Here is a 16,862-nt window from a genome sequence, read left to right on the forward strand (position 1 = left end):
GGATTGTTGGGTCATATGGTAACTTTATCTGAAACTGTTTAACTTTATGAAAAACTGTTTCCCAGAGTGGCTGTATCATTCTGGATTTCTACCAGAAATGTATGAGCGTTCCAATTGCTCTACATCCTCACAAGCACTTGATACTGTCATTTTAAAAATTTTGCTGTGTGTGTCTGTTTTTGCCATTTGCATAGATGCATAGTGCTTTCTCATTGTAATTTTATATTTCCCTGGTGACTAATGATAGTGACCATTTTTTCACGAGTTTATGTGCCACCAGTATACCTTGTCTGGTGTGTTAGTTCAAATCTTTTGCTCATTTTTTAATTGGTTTGTTTGTTTGTTTGTTGCTTTACTTGGAGAAATTTGTATATATTCTATATATGTCACTTGATAGAGATATGATTTGAACACATTTTCTCCCAGACCATTTTCTTAAAGATACCATTTACAAAGCAAAAACATTTAAACTATGATGAAGTTCAGTTTATCAATTTTTTTCTTATTTAGCTTATGCTTTTGATGTCATACATGTGAAATCTTTGCCTAACCCAAGGTCACAGAAATATTCTCCTGTGCTTTCATCTAAAGATTTTATACCTTGTGCTTTAAAATTCGAGCCTATGATCCATTTTAACTTAAATTTTGTATAAGTTGTGAGGTTGAATTCACTGTTTTTTTTTGTTGTGTTTGTTTGTTTGTTTGTTTTTGGTCAACAAATCTCCAGTCATTCCAGTATCACTTGCTGAAAAAGTCATCCTTCTCCATTGAACTGTCTTTGCACATGTCTCAATTGACCATTTGTGTGTGTCTATTTCTGGACTATTCTGTTCAAAAGCTTGTAAGTTTGTAATCTTGGATGCAAACTATTATATGGGTATTAATGGGTAAACAACAAGGCCCTATTGTATAGCACAGGAAACTATATTCAATATCCTGTGATAAACCATAATGGAAAAGAATATGAAAAAGAATGTATATACATGTATAACTGAATCACTTTGCTGTACAGCAGAAATTAACACAACATTGTAAATCATCTATACTTCAGTAAAATAAATTAAAAAATAAATACAACCATTGAAAAAAGTAATTTGAGACAAAAAGTATATTATTTTAACCCAAATATTTATTGCTAACTCTTCAAAATTCAGTTAGTAACCCTTCCCTTCCCATTTGTACCAGTCTTAAACTATTGTGTCAAACCTTGTCCAATCCTTACCAGACTCCTCCATGGAAAGATCCACCTTAGCCCGAAAAACCCTCTTACATATTATGCTTTTGTTTTGCTTTTTCTAGATTTACTATGACCCTGCCAAAGTAGTGTTTACATGACCGCAGTAAGAAATAAATTAAGAAGTAATTGAAGCTTTGCTTTATTTAATTTTATTTTAGTGGTGTAAGGAAGTGACCCCAGGAGCTGTGATAGACTTTTGCAACCATGAAGAGAGAAACCAACAGTAGAAGTGTGTGAGAAGAAGCATGGACAGAGCCTAGGTCCTTGACGATGACGTTGAGCCACCAAACTAATCCTGGGACCATACAGTCTCGTCCATGTCAGTAACTGTAAATGCCCTTATGGTTTGAGCACAGTTAGTCAGGTATTTGGTTTCTTGCAGCTGAAAGATCTCCTAATACGAATAACTGATTTGGGTCCCCTTTTGCCTATCATTCTCCTTTTGTGAGCCACCACTCTTATGCTTTAACCATAGTGGTTGACATATCACTGTTTTTCTGGTGGAGCTTCTCCTTTGCTCTTACTTTTTCTACCAGGCTGAGTGCCTTCCAATCCCCTCCCCAACCAACCCTGCCTCGTAGTGATGTGCCAACCAAATGCCATTTCTTCTAGGAGGACTTTCTGACTACACATACCTCCCCAACTCCCATCACACTCACATACACACACGCACACACACACAGGATCTTCATCTACAGAATATTTATTTTAAGGACCCATGCGACTTAGTATGCAACTGAACATCACACCCAAAAACACAAGTTTATTGAATGCTTATTTTGTGCCAGGCACCACGACAAGTACTTTATTTGCATTATGCTTTTTAATCCCCAGGATAAGTTTATGAATTAATTACTCTTATTGCCTTCGTTTTACCAAAGGAAAAATGAGGTTTAAAAATGAGAAGCTTAGGAAGCTTCTCAAGGTCACACAGATAACCGGTAAGTAGCAGAGCTATAAAAATTCCAATTCAGGTCTCACTCCACACTGGAAGTCATATAGAGTACACTGCACAAAAGTGAGCATGTGTGGCACAAAATACTGATTTATTTTCATGGCTACAGCATCTTGTGAAAGGAGAGATTGTCTTGAATTTCACTGCATGCTCCTCTCTGCTGACCCATGCCCAGCACAAAGAGCTACACAATAAACGGGCTAGTTGATCATATAGGAGTCCTTTTCTCTGAGAGCCAGAGCTCCTGCCTGCTTGTCCCAAGTGCCATCCCAGGCTCCAGTTGTGGCCTTCCCCTTTCTATAAAAACACCTATCTATATTAGCCTTTGGTCAGCCCTGTCAGAACTGGGATAAGTTAATTCTCTCTAAGATTTAGCAACTGACAGTGGTTTGTGGTTTCCTTCTCCACTGTGTGTCTTTTAATAAAGGACTTTTGGAGAAAGTGTTGTTGAAGCCAAAGGAATGTCTCTCATGGTAAAACTTCAGGTACATTATGAGATTCTTGAAGATTAAACTGCGTTGACTATACATCCAAAAAGTATTTTTTGAACAAATCATAGCAAGCTGGTGGTGATCATGGGTGAGGCTGTTATAGTGCGAGGGGTAATGTGGAGGAAGCAATTATTTCAGTATGAAAGCATTTCCTTCTCTTTGAGACACAGAAGGTTTTTTCATTGATTCTTCACAGAGGAGTGTACAGATTTACCACCCTAGTCTCCTTTTTCTGGTGAAGTCTTATAAACTCAAAAAGACTACCACCTCCTCCCCATAACCTGTCTGGTAGTAGTTGTTGAGGTTTACATAAACACTTAAATAGTTCCTGTATTTTCATCTAAATTCATATTCATTAAGCAACTATAAGCAAAAAAAATAAATTCATTATGCATAATTCGGTGTAGCAGCAACAGTGAGTAGTAAAATATTTGTCCATGCCAGACAATCTGTTGAATTGGAAAGATAGGACTGAGTTTTAAATTTGTTATAGAAATAAACTAAGACATGGTTTCTCAAACTTGTCTGATCATAAGAATTTTGGTGGATGCTTATTAAGATGTAGGTTTCATTCCAGACCTTCAGGCCCCAGGAGAGACTTATGGGAAAGAGTGGGAAAACTGAACTGGGGTAAGTGTTTCCACCGTCCTTCAATAAGGGTTTGCCACTTGGACTCTGGGGTAACCCTTATCAGGAGACCACGCTGAAAAACATTTTTGTTCTTTTTCCTTTCCTGCCCTTCTTCCAAGAAATGTTATGCCAGGTACTGTACACACTGAGAAAACAAAGATAAGCAACAATTCCTACTGAAGTACCAGACAAAGACAATAAACAATGATACCGTGTATTAAATGCTAAAATAGAGGCAGTACAGGACACTATGCACTTAGGGAGGAGGGAACGCCTGGCCCGAGTATTTAAGGCAAATTTGACATCTGCAAAGCAGAGGTCATTCCACATGGAAGATGCATGAATAAAGACCCAGAGACTTAAGGAAACCTGGTGTTTTCTGAGCATTGTTAAATGCCTGGCATGGTTGAAGCTCAAGGTCAGGTTGAGGAAAGTGGGGGTAAATTGGCAAGAGTCAGATTGTGAATGGTCTCACGTGCCACTTTGAAGATGTCGGACTCGGTCCTGTAGACCAGCGGTTCCCAACCTTTTTGGCTTCAGGGACCGGTGTCGTGGAAGACAATTTTTCCATGGACTGGGGTGGGGGGATGGCTTTGGGATGATTCAAGCACTTTACATTTATTGTGCACTTTCTTTCTATTATTATTACATTGTAATATATAGTGAAATAATTATACAACTCATCATCAGGCTGACAGGAGGCGGAGATCAGGCGGTAATGTGAGCAATGGGGAGCGGCTGTAAATACAGATGAAGCTTCGCTCACTTGCCAGCTGCTCACCTCCTGCCGTGGAGCCTGGTTCCTAACAGGCCATAGACCGGTACCGGTCCGCGGTCCGGCAGGTTAGGGACCCCTGCTGTAGACAATGTGGAGCTATTGGGAAGAAACCTGTATGTCCCCAACACTTAATGTAAAATGATTTCAAAATATAACTTGATAAGAATCCCTTAAGACTGGAGTTTAAGTCAACTTTGTTCTGAGCTAATATAATAGTTTCCAGCTTTGCTAATCTAGTGGAGACTCTTCTCAACTAACATCTGATATAGAACACAATGTACAAAATAGATAAAAAGGCTGTTTTGGTTGATGCAGAAACCTCAGCCCCATGACAATATTCCTGTAAAACACGGGGTTCTAGGGAACAGTTTGCAAATCAAAGTTCTGTGCTCCCAAGAGGCTGAATAATTAAACGGATATTCAGACTCTTCCTATTGAAGGGTAACTTCAATGTTATCTTTGAAGAGAGCTCCTTCTACTATGTCTAGTATAGCTCCTCCCATGAAGCGTCGTTCAGAACGTACTTGCGGCACTGAGTCGACTCTGCCTAGGTTTTAATCCTTCCAGTGAAGGGGAGGCGTCCACACTCTCCTGCAGTTTCCTCTCTGGTTAAACAGCTTCACTAGCAACTTCTATGTTATGATAAGTAGGCATCGTTCTGATTTAAGCAAGGTCTTTTGGAATAATCAACTCAACGTTATAGTTATTATGTCTCCTTCTGTTCACCTTTTAGGTTTCTTTAATCTTTCCTAAAATAGACCCTCTCCCCTGCTGGTTCCCCATTTTCCCATGATTCAAATTTGCCAATGTTGCCTATTGAAAACATGATCACCAGGTACAACATTTGTTTGGCTACTTCTTGCCTCCCATTACTATGTATGCATTTACAAAAAAATAAATTTATCATGAAAGGACCTTATCAGGGACTTTTCTGGTTAGTATTACCTTAAAATATATACAAAAGGAATTTCCATGAAACAGGGTAAAAATGGCATTACAAAGCAGCTCAGTGTTAGGCCAGACACTGCCTTACTATTTGATGGAATGCTGACACTTAACATCATAACGAAAATTGATAGGCTGTCAAGATTGCCAGGCATTTGTGTGTGTGTGTGTGTGTGTGTGTGTGTGTGTAAAAAATAAGAGCTTAGAACAGTGAGAGGAACATAGCAGCGGCTCAGTGTTTGTGGAGTGAATAAAGTGGAAGGCCATCTACCACGGGAAAAGGACATATCTTTAGTCTGGGGATCTCAGATTCGTCCAACTCAAGGGGCTTCCAGTTTTGAAGAAATGTAGGCAGGCAGTGTAAGCTGCAAGGTCCCTGCTTCTCAACGGAGTGTGACAAGAGGGACCCAGTGAGTGGGAGATATGAAGTAGTCAAGGGCAAGTGTGAGACAGTTAAGTCATCGCCATGGTCCCTTCTTGTGGTGCTGGCTTCAAGTCGGGGCCCTGGTTTCTAGGCAGAAAGATGGATGTGTCCTCAAGTTTATTATTTCACATGGATGTGGTGGGGTGGGAAGGAGAGAAATGTTTAAGGACAAGATCATTCTGGGGGATTCAGCATCGCCATGACACTCCCTGGGCCGATACCACAAGACACTTCCCCTTTGACATGCTGTCCTAGGGAATGCCACTGTCGATGACAAAAAGATATTCCTCCCCTCGCCACTTTGTTCCTCATACAAGTTTAGTGTCTGAAGATTTTTCTTTCTTTTCTTCAAAAAATATTTTAAAAGAAATAAGTAGAAGATATTTTAGATAAGAAAAACTGCTGACCTAGGGTCAGTAGTCAAATCTAGCTCTTAATCCTTGAAAAGCTAGATAAAAAGTCAGCGCTGAGTTTGAAGCCCATGAGATGTAAGGCACCTTGGGGGTGGATGAAGAAAGGCAGAGGACAGGAGGCTGTGTGTGTGTGTGTGTGTGTGTGTGTGTGTGTGTGTGTGTTTGTGTGTTTAGCCAAAGAGTCACTGGAATAAGCAACTGAAGAATCCAATAGTTTCTCCAAAAGTGAAAGAGATAGATTTAATAACTGATGATCTGGCAGTGTTTTCGCTTTTAGAGAAATAACTTCTGTTGTGCATTGATTTCCCTGATAGACTGAATTATAATGTAAAAATATACACTATTACTTTCCTAACTACTTAGCAGAAAGACCAAGCAATACTCACATCAACTGCTTATTTTAATGTCAAATGTTTATTTCTATGCCATAGTTGCCTCAGCACAATTTGTAAAAGAAAGGAATCCAAAAAAAGGATTTTTTTTTTGTCAGGATATTTTCTCTGCAGTTGTAAGAAAGAAAATAAACACCTTGGTACCAGAATTACCATTTCTTTCATATCATTCTAATAAATATTGCATCTAAATATTTTCCTTGGGTGTCATTTTTTGTAGGACAGAAAAATATCCATGGTGGGGGGGCGGGAATGTTTGAATTCATCAAAATAAATTTGGGATAGTTTTTGTCAGAGAATATATCTAGAAAATCTTTGTTTTGGTACACTAGATCACTAATTGCCATATTCTTGTCATTTCATATAACAGCATACTTTATTACATAAAAACAAAGTGCACTGAAAATGAACAATGTTAGAAACAAACTAAAATTTGGTGTATCTCAAATCTTCAGGTGATCAGATATTAGCTAAAGCCACGGGATACAAATTTCATAGCGATACAAACGCAACTCTCTTGCGATGAAAATGCATTTAGTTGCTTCGTTCCTTTCGATTCAGCAGACAGGGCAGCTAGTACAACTGAAACAACGGATAACATGTTTTTTGTTTGTTTTTTTCAATAAAAAGGAATGCTCTGGTTTCTGAACGGGCTCCCACCTTTGAGGGAGCCAGAAGATGGCATTTGCTCCTTCAATATATTTCTCTTGTGTGATCTGAGACACAAATCTACCAAGATTCTTACAGAGGAAGTAGGCACCACACCTGAGAGCCCAAGGCCCTCCGAGCAGCCACTTCAAGTCAATCTGTGATGCGTTGGGGTGGACCCAGCACCTAGAAGACAGCATGGTAATTGTGCATGTAAATCCCTTCAGCAGACTCAGGGAAAGGAGGAGAGTTCTTTAAGTTCATGCACATTTTATTGAGTAGTAATATAAAATGCTTTTTTCTTTTTCATTGTTACAAGTGCATGCTTTGATTGCCAACATTTCAGAAGTCAAATTACAAAGGCAAGCCTTTAGGCTGTAGTGAATTACTTGGGCACTTATACAATTGTTAAAAAATATGAATGGACTTTTGCTGTTGTTGTTGTTTTCAGAATGAACCAGTTGTAACCCGTAACTGATATACAAAGGGAAAAAGTGAAAAAAGTACATATTTTGTGGCACATGACAGAACCTAACAAAATAACTCAACTGTCATGACATTACCAGTTACCATGCATTTAGAGTTTCACATGTAACTATAAACTTATTTAAATTTCACAAGGTTTGCTAAACATGCTAACCATCTATATGTGCACTGACAAGCTTATGTTAAAAACTTTTAAGAATACTCTCCCCTTTAGATTTTTTCAAAGCTTTTTTTTTGATTACAAAATTTCAAAGGCATGAAGCATTTTAGAGAATATAAAGTACGCCAGTATACATACATTTCCAGTATATGTCAGACCACTAAGCGCATTACAGTCCCATACAGGCCGATACAGCCATTTTTTTCCTTAAAAAACATGCATAGGCAGATTTTTTTTTTTTACAGAATATAGATGCTTTATCACTGTACTTAATATGGTGTCTTGTTTACTATACTTAAAAATGCACCACTCATAAATATTTAATTCAGCAAGCCACAACCAAGACTTGATTTATCAACAAAACCCCCTAAATATAAACAGCAAAAAAAAAAAAAAAAGAGATAGATGTAATTATTCCAGTTTTTTAAAACTTAAAGAAAAGAAAAGGTATTCATTGCCAAAGTAATAAGATAAGTGTTATATGGAAACAAGGGCATTCAAGCACACTAAAGAAACCTGAGGTAAGCATAATCTGTACAAAATTAAACTGTCCTTTTTGGCATTTTAACAAATTTGCAACATTCTTTTTTTTTTTCTTTTTCTGCTTTTTTTTTTTTTTTAAGACTGCCTAATTCATTTTATAGCCATTGTCTGACAAGAGTAGCAAAACATTATCAATAAATAGTCCTTATTTAGTTTGTACATCATTTTGTTAAAAATGTTTGATGTCATCCATTTTTAGTGCTGCAACTGTAAACGTACAATAGAGTAAGAAATTAGACAAAGTTTTCATGTCCAGTAACATAATAAAAGACCTCTCATTAACCTATCTAGAAGTCCCCGATGCAGTAGGAAAACGTGTTCATTCCCCTAACATTGCAGTATATACTAGCATTAGCTTTCTTTTTAAATTGTTTTTCCTATAAGCATTTTTAAAAGGCATACCCAAAAGAGGTGTTTAATCACAACCCTCACCAAAATATAGTTTATTCTCTCTCTCCCTCTTTTCTAATGATAGTGTAAACTGAATCCAACTCCTGGCCCCAGAGCAAATAAGCTACCATCAGAGGCAAGAACATCCAACTGCTGATATGCAGCAATCCCCATCATGGCCTGCAGCTCCAAAAAAAAAAAAAAAAAAAAAAAAGTGAACAGGAAGCGGTCACTGTATATTGCTGCTATTACTGCCATTGCTGTCCGTGCCGTTAGTCTCTGAGGCGAGAGTCTTGTTGATGGAGTTAAGGTTGGTGTCAGAGGGCATGGCATCTCTGCGAGGTGGCATCCTCTCGTTAATTCGATCTAAGCCCTTGGCCTCCTCGAAGCTAGTGATCTTATGTTGTGGTGAAAATCCTTTGATAGCTAAACAGAAAATCATTAAAAAAAAGAAAAACTGGGTTAGTAAGAGGAACACAAAGGGCACAGCTGTTGTGGCAGGTGGTGTTAGAGATTTCGCAGTGAGAGAGGGAATCCTTTAGTAGAGAACAAAGTGACGGGACCTGAACACGGCACCACAGACTCCTTACCATCCCCGAAGATAACCGAGACGTCTGGTAACAGCCAATGTCTCTTGCCAACCAAAATCTCCTCTTCAAGTTAGTAAGATGTAAACGTTTCTCTCGTCTTCATGGAAGTTTAGATCCATGAAGCGGTATGTAAAGAGAAAGGCTGCTACCAGGGATAGGTCTCTAGGCCCAGTGTAAACTGGCCACATCTTTGGCACAATTACTGTATCAAATGCCCTAACCTAGAAAGAATGGAAATGGCCCTAATTTTACTATTCCATTGTGCTAGTAATGGCAAATTCAGGAGAATCAATGAAGCAGCTAGACCTAAAAATCTAGTGAAGAGCTTAGAGCAGAAGCTAAAAGGAGCTATAAAAGGCATGAACTTGGGGCGTTTCCATGCCATCTCAGGATCCCAGAAAGACTTCCTTGGCAAACAACTCAACAGTGGCATGAAAAAAAATGAAATTATAAACTCCTGCTTCTCCACTCCACTTTGGAAACATGTGGAGTGGGAACAAGGTAAAAGAAACTCATAAAAATCAAGATCAGATCACTAAGTAGAAAAACTCTGTCTGCACTTCAGCAGCGAACAGGTCAAACTGATGTTCATCTGGTCCATTACTGCCTAAATCAAAGAAAAACTCTTTCTTAGTAGATCAACGTAGACGTAAGTGCTGGTTCAAGAATAACAAGGGGAAAATGCTTTTTTCAACTTTTAGCAAAATGAATGGGAATGGTTTTGGCCTTATTCAGTGAAACCATGGAATTCACAAAGGGGGAGCATTGATACTTGTTTTTTTTCAGTAACCCTAGTGTGCTCCAGAGATAGAGAAGGCATTTGTGCAAGAAACTTAATGAGTTCTTCAGTAGGTGCACCAACCAGTGAGCTGAAAATAAAGTACATAGACGGGGAACCAATGACATCAGTTTGCTTTACTCCCTGTGAAAATGCAAGCCAGACACTGAAGGGCCAATCACCAATGCTGAACTGGATCGCATCTCCATGGCTGATGAAGGACCATTTCATTGTACCTTTATCCTTCCTACCCTATTTGAGAAAAAAAGGAAAGCAGTTTCAAGCTGAAACTTTGCTAGCCACTCCCACACAAATGTACAGTGCCTTTCATTAGTATGGATGAGATTCTTAAAAGATAGACCCAGTTGCTTCCAAACTCATTAAATGATGAGAAACAGTTTGTTCCCCCTCTGCATTTTAAAGGTTAGCGTCATGGTGATTAGTCAACTATGAGAGGAAGAAGATGGGGAAATGGGAAAAGACCAAGGCCCAAAGCAAAGCTTCTTAATTCTTCTCTCATTCAGTCATAAATCGCAAAATAATAGAGCTGTCTGATGAGCACCCACCCTGAAAATGAACTCAATGATTTTGAGGGACAAAAGTAGTACTCTATTGTTTTGCTAAACTACTGTGAATATCATTCCATCATAGTTAATAAATATAAAAAGTTGGTCATCATAATTGATGAAGCGATTTTACGAATCGAAATGGTAAAAGTGGAATCTCTCTTTTAGGTTGTTTAAGGTTTTAAAATAAAGCCAATAGGGTGAGAGAGCAGAAATTCAAAATCTAGCAAGAGCCATGGCTATGTCCGGAATGGGGCTCCATTTCTAATCATTTCTGTCTACCCTGGTCTGGAAGAATGTGTGCTCTGCTGTAGTTGCTGGTCAGACGATGGGTATTAGCAATTTACATTGGTAGTATACTTAACACAACACAGGAGTCACAGAAACCACAGAAAACAGCCAAACTATCAACAAGAATGCACACTGCAGATTAGAATTTGCCAAGAGGAATAGAGAATTCCCACATAAATAGCAGTTTATTCACTGCTATTTAGGAAGCAGTTGTATTTTCTCTTACAGCGCTATCATTTCCCCTACTGTATCCAAATCACGTACAAATTAAAGAGTCTAAAGTGGCACATTTTACATCATATCAAAGCACCATATCACACAATTTTGGGAACAATAAAACATTATCTTGCAAGAACAAAATACAACTGAAAAATTTTGTTTTAAAGGGGAACTTCAAATTATTCTTTTTAAAATTTCCAGAGGGTGTGGTAAGTATCAGATTAAAAACTATTTGGATAGGCAGTTCTCGCATAACTCTACGTTTCAAAAGCACTTGATTCAAAAGGAATTGCGAGAGGGTCCACTCCATTGTCCTCGAGCAGTGCTGGGACACAGTCGGTGATGAATGTGTCTCATTTCTCCTGAAGCACCCGGCACAGTGCCTGGTGCAAAGCAGGCACTCGGTGGACATTAACGAGTTGAGTGATGACTCAATATTCACTATGCTTGTTACCGGCCACTTCTACAGCCACTAGATATTTTTGAACTCTTTAGAATATTTTGCTGGTGCTAACCGTCCTACAAATACCAGTACGTTAAAATTTCATAAGACTAGCAGAACTGTTTATCTCGTACACAGCTGTCTCTTGTTGGAATATTTTTTGGAGACAAAAATTAATGTTGAACTACAACAAAGCACTATTCAAATGAATTTTTTTTCTAGAAATTTCTGAAGACTAGATTTAATAAAGCTATTTTTATTCTCTCCTTTTCAGGGCCGACTGAAAGTGATTTGAGGGAGGGACATGGTTCAGCTCAAAGAATATTGTTTTATCCATTATTTGTCAAAACGGCTGCCATAAATCCCACCCCACATCATTCAAGGTCTATAATCCTTTTGTTTTCTGTGATTATACTAGCATCATTGTATACAAAGTCAAACATAGCTTTAAGGGAAAAAAAAACAAACAAACAAACCAGAAAAGGACATTTTCCCCTTTAAAGCAAGAATATTTTGGTTAATACTGAGCCACAACTGTTAGCCCAACACCCACACACTCTGTACAAGCTACAGCAAAAAAAAAAAAAAAAAAAAAAGAAAAAGAAAAGAAAAAGAAAAGAAAGAAAGAAATGAATACACCCAGCAGAGCCCTTGTCTGTTGCAGGTACAACAGAAAGGGGACTGGCCAATTTACCTTCATCAGCCTCAATAGCCTCAACAGTAGCTGAAGAGAAGAAAGGGGGTGCAAAATGAATGAGAAAAATGAGCAGAGGATTTTTAACTCTAAGAACAAATCAGTGACGATCAAGGGAGCTAAGAGGATTAATGTTCCTGTAAGTGCTGGATCCTGGCACAGACAAAATAGAAATACTTAAAAGAAAGAAAAAACACCACAAAAATGATGGGGTTTTTTTCTTGTTGTTTTTTTTAATGAGCTGGCTACACGTATCTGAGTGACATGATTTGGATTTTGTTCACTAAATAAACGACAAAATGATGAACCCTTTAAGAAAACACTCAGGAACGGTTTCTTTGACTTAGACTGAATCTACAAGGGACTAGGTCAATCGAAAATGTGCATCTGACTCACGTGAAGTACGATAAACCCACTGCTACGATTGGTAATGTATAGTTTTAAAATGCCCCCCAAAATGGCAGAGCTTGAAGTGTTGTCATAATGTCAGTGGAATAATTCACACTATTTAATATTAAATGGCACGATTTCCTAGTGGAATAGAAAAGCAGGGGGGATGCAAATTTAGAGTTGCCTCTGAGTTGGTAACACATGTGACTCTTTAAAGACAAACATCGAGCGTGTTTCGAGAGTGAGGGAGAAAGGGAAGAGGAAGAGGATGCGGATGGGATAGCCTGGACTTCTTTTGCCAGGTAACCCAGTTTAAAATCAGTTTTCCTCATTGGAATAGCATTTTTGGAAACAAAATCTTGAAATGTTATAATCACGTGATAATATGCCAGTAGCAGCAATAATTCTATCAGCATTTTAAAGAAAGGACCGTCTAAATACTGAAACCTCAGCATATTTCAGAGGCAAAATTTTAAAAGCCCATTGCTTTATCAGCAATTTTTATAATAAGCTTAGGGTCTATAGTCTCGCTTTAAAGGTGTATGAGTCTTTCTATGTTATCAAGGTTAGGAGATGTTTCCCTAATTAAGTGCTAAAATGCAAAACTTCTCTGTAATTCTAAAATATTTAATATTAAAATTCTACCCCTTGACTTTAATTTGCATATTTCTTATAATTTAAGGTTTTAAAACTAGAGCAACTGCCAAATGTACACTATAATTTACTTACAGTGCATTTTAAATTCCTTACAATAAAAATGCAGAATGGTTACCACCATGGAGAAGAGCCAAATAGTAAAACTTAAGTAGTTTACCCTTTTAGACAAATTAAAGGGCATGAGACAATGAATTCTGAAACTGTATTAATGTACATGATTTAACATATACACTGACTTTTCAAATTCTCAGGACTAATAAGATGTCGGCTGTGTGTATGTGTTTGTGTGTGTGTGAGTTCAACACCAAATGACAAACAGATGGGTTTAAAATAAAACAACAGAACAGGAAACTGAATAACCCAGGTTAAAATACAGGTGAAAATCTGGAAACAAAACAAAGAATTCTAAGAACTTAAGTTTAAAAGTAAAGCAAAAAATCTGGAACCACACCAGGACCAACATATTAGAAATATGTACTGTCCATTATTAAGTGTATTCTTCTAAAGCAACTGTGGCCCATAGTTTCTGATAATACACCTGCTGTACCTTAAAATTGTGCTTATCAGAAACTATGCAGATTTTAGTCAATTAGGTAGTTGTGTATTTTGTGCATATAATAAATGATCCATTTATGCTAATGTTCTTAGAGAGCATGTTTACTCTGGTGGGAAAATTGTGGTTTTTTTCCTGAAGTTACTAAGATAAATTTTAGCTACAAATTAAATGAGGAACTTACTTCAATACTGTGGTATTTTCCTACCTTCATTTAGAAATTTTTTTTTTCTTTTTGTGGAAACTCGAAGACATTGATGTTGGAATAAATTCATATGAAAATAAAGAAAATTTTAGTGATGCTGCTAGGAGGTGATCATTTAGCAGTACAATATCCATGAAGCTGGGCATCACTTTCTATGTAAAAGAGGTGTATCTAAATAACATTACCATAAGAATACCAGGATCTTCTAGACTGAGGGACAGGGAGAGAAAAGAAAACACAAACAAAGATTCAGGGAAAGGTACAGGAAAATAAGCAAGAGGCTGAGATTGCTTTGAAAATGTTTGAGTGTATTGTTGTTTTCATTTTTTTCTGTTAGAGTCTAATCTAAAAGCAAAATTTCCATAAAGTATGCTAAAATTGGACTCTAATTAATGATAATGTTAGTTAAAATAGATAACAAAAGTAACAAAAGTAAAAGAGCACACTGACCGGGCTGTCTAATATGGTAGCCACTAGCCACATGTGGCTATTTAAATCAAATAATGAAAATTTGATAAAATAAAAAACTCAGTTTCTCAGTTGTAAGAGCTGTATTTCAAGTGCTCAATGGCCATACATTGCCAGTGGCTTCTGTATAGGTAGAGAAATTTCCATCATCACAAAAAGTTCTACTGGACAGCATTCATCCAGAAAACTACAGGTTTTAATACAAAATCTACCTTCAAGGAAATGTTTTCGTCCTTTCTTAAAAATAAAATATGATGGTACTCACTCTCATGTTTTGAATAAACAAGTCAGGGAAAAGACAACTATGACTTCAACTCTATTCAAGTGGATAACAAAATCATCCTTTTTATTCTCTTCCTCCATTCTCCACTAAATCCTAGACTTAGGCATGGATTTATGTGTGTATGTGTTTATTTCATCAATCCAATAGATAAACAGTACATTTAATAAAAATGTAATTAAAAAGTTGTTTTTATCCACTGCTTGGCTCCAAGTGGTCAAACCTACTGTGCATGTAGATAAGCTGAATGAGTTGCCTTACAGCGAGGCCTGAAATTGTGGTTAATGTGCAAATGAGGACATGGGGGTAGCGGGGTCAAGAACACATTCCAGCAAATGAGGGAGCTACTCGGTGGGGCATGACTGGTCAAACTGATGGGGGCATGGGAAGGGAGGGGGGTCTCAGCCTTTCTTCCAGCTGAGAAGATCTGAAGACCAAGACTGACCTTAAATGCGTGAATAAATCAGGGCTCTAACGACACAGCTGACTGAGGTGCCTGCACACGGTGGGTTGTACCAATGGGCCTGCTTACCGCTTTGCAGGGTTTGTTTCCCTCCAGAGAGCACTCCACTGGGGAGCATGCCCGTGGGCGTCAGGCCTTTCAGCGTCAGCACACTCTCACTCTCTTCTCTGCAAAGGCACAACGGGGACGACACATTAACTTTTATTTTCTTTCAAGACAAAGAAAAGACTTAAAGGAAAAGATGTATGTAAGCACTCACATTTACCTCTACCTTGGCTCTCTTGAGTTTTTTTTTTTTTTTTTTACTTAAAACATACTATATTTTCACACATTCATCTAGAAGTAGTGGTATGCCCATGACATGACTGCTAAGATAAAGTTGGGAATTATGCAATTGTGGAAGTTCAGTCTCTTCTGACTATTGAAGAGACGGAAAACAATTCTACTTTTGTAAGCAGGCTCACAATACAAAGTGTTTGTGGGCATCTTCCACAACACCATAAATATGTTTAAAAAAAAAAAAAAGAGCCATGGAGAGGGCTATTGTAAGTTTTCCAGCCGAGGCTCTGCAAAAATACGTGGGGCTGATTTGACTTGTGAGAGAAAACCAGAGAGTATAACAGATTTAAAAGATCTGATCTATGGATTAGGGAAGTAGGAGTTACATTCAGGGGATTGTTAAGGAATTCTGACATTACATGACAAATACACAAACTAATGGCAAGTCACCGATGAAACAACTGGTCAAATTTCCAACTTTTCTTTTTCAGTCTCTTTCCCCATGGATCTGCTAATACAACGTTGTTTTATTACTCATTATGACAACTGTTTTACAATCAGTTTTATGTACATCATTATTTGAATTACATTGATTAACCACAGCACAGCATTAATCAAATGATTAAATAAGCATAAAATAGGGATAACCTCATATATTTCCATATAGTAGACAGTGTAATCCCACATAATCAGAAAAAAGTACTTAACAATACACATATATACCTAATGTTTATAATATGTACAACTACTTACTCCACTTTTTTATGAAGATGGCTAACATGGCCCACACAGAATTCCTAAACTATCCCCAAACCTGCTGCTTCACTATCTTTCTTCGACTTCATCTTTTAGTTAAGCTGAAAGAATCAACCTTTAACTCCTTTTATCCTCTCTTATTCCACATCTACTCAATTAGCAAATCTTGAGGGCTCTACCCTCATATTATTTCCAGTATCTTACCACTTCTCACAATACTACTACCTCATCTCTTTTGAAAACAGCTTTATTGAGATATAATTAACATACCATACAATTTGCCCATTTAAAGTGTGTGATTCAATCACTGGTTTTTAGTCTATTCAGACAGTTGTGAAACCATCGGCACGATAAATTTCAGCACACTCTCATCCCTCCAAAAAGCAATCTTGTGCACTCCCATTTCTTTCAGCCTGTATTACTATTCATCTACTTTCTGTAGACTTGCTTCTTCTGGACACTTCTTATGACTGGAATCAGGTGGCCTTCTGTGACTGACTCCTTTTCTGACCACCAGCATCTCTTACCTGGATGGTTCCAGCAGTCCCTTAACTGGTCTCTCTGCTCCAACCTTGTCACACTCTTGCCCTCTCCTCCCATATCTATTCTCAGTATAGCAGCTGGCTGAGCCTTTTAATACCTACACAGATCCTGTCACTCCTCTACGCAAAATGCTCCAATGGTTTCTCCTCTCATTAAAGGTGAAAGGCAAAATATTTAAAAGGTTTGACCAGAGCCC

At 37.8% G+C, this 16,862-nt stretch overlaps 1 protein-coding gene across 3 annotated transcripts in view; it reads right to left on the reverse strand.

Moving 5' to 3' along the window:
* Nucleotides 1-7,163: 7,163 nt before the first annotated feature.
* The window catches only part of PPP3CA (protein phosphatase 3 catalytic subunit alpha), a 304,248-nt gene continuing 294,549 nt past the window's right edge, over nucleotides 7,164-16,862 (reverse strand). For 2 of the 3 annotated variants that reach the window (XM_082390999.1, XM_082390997.1), the window contains 3 exons: nucleotides 15,158-15,255; nucleotides 12,073-12,102; nucleotides 7,164-8,918 (listed from right to left, as the gene is read on the reverse strand). In XM_082390999.1, coding sequence (XP_082247125.1) covers nucleotides 8,722-8,918; nucleotides 12,073-12,102; nucleotides 15,158-15,255 — 325 coding nt within the window. In that variant the 3' untranslated portion in view covers nucleotides 7,164-8,721. The remainder of the gene's footprint in view (nucleotides 8,919-12,072; nucleotides 12,103-15,157; nucleotides 15,256-16,862) is intronic. The other variant, XM_082390998.1, reaches the window with a different exon arrangement.

Source organism: Balaenoptera borealis, assembly GCF_965194805.1.
Source record: "Balaenoptera borealis genome assembly, chromosome: 4".
In the NCBI taxonomy this organism is placed as follows: domain Eukaryota; kingdom Metazoa; phylum Chordata; class Mammalia; order Artiodactyla; family Balaenopteridae; genus Balaenoptera; species Balaenoptera borealis.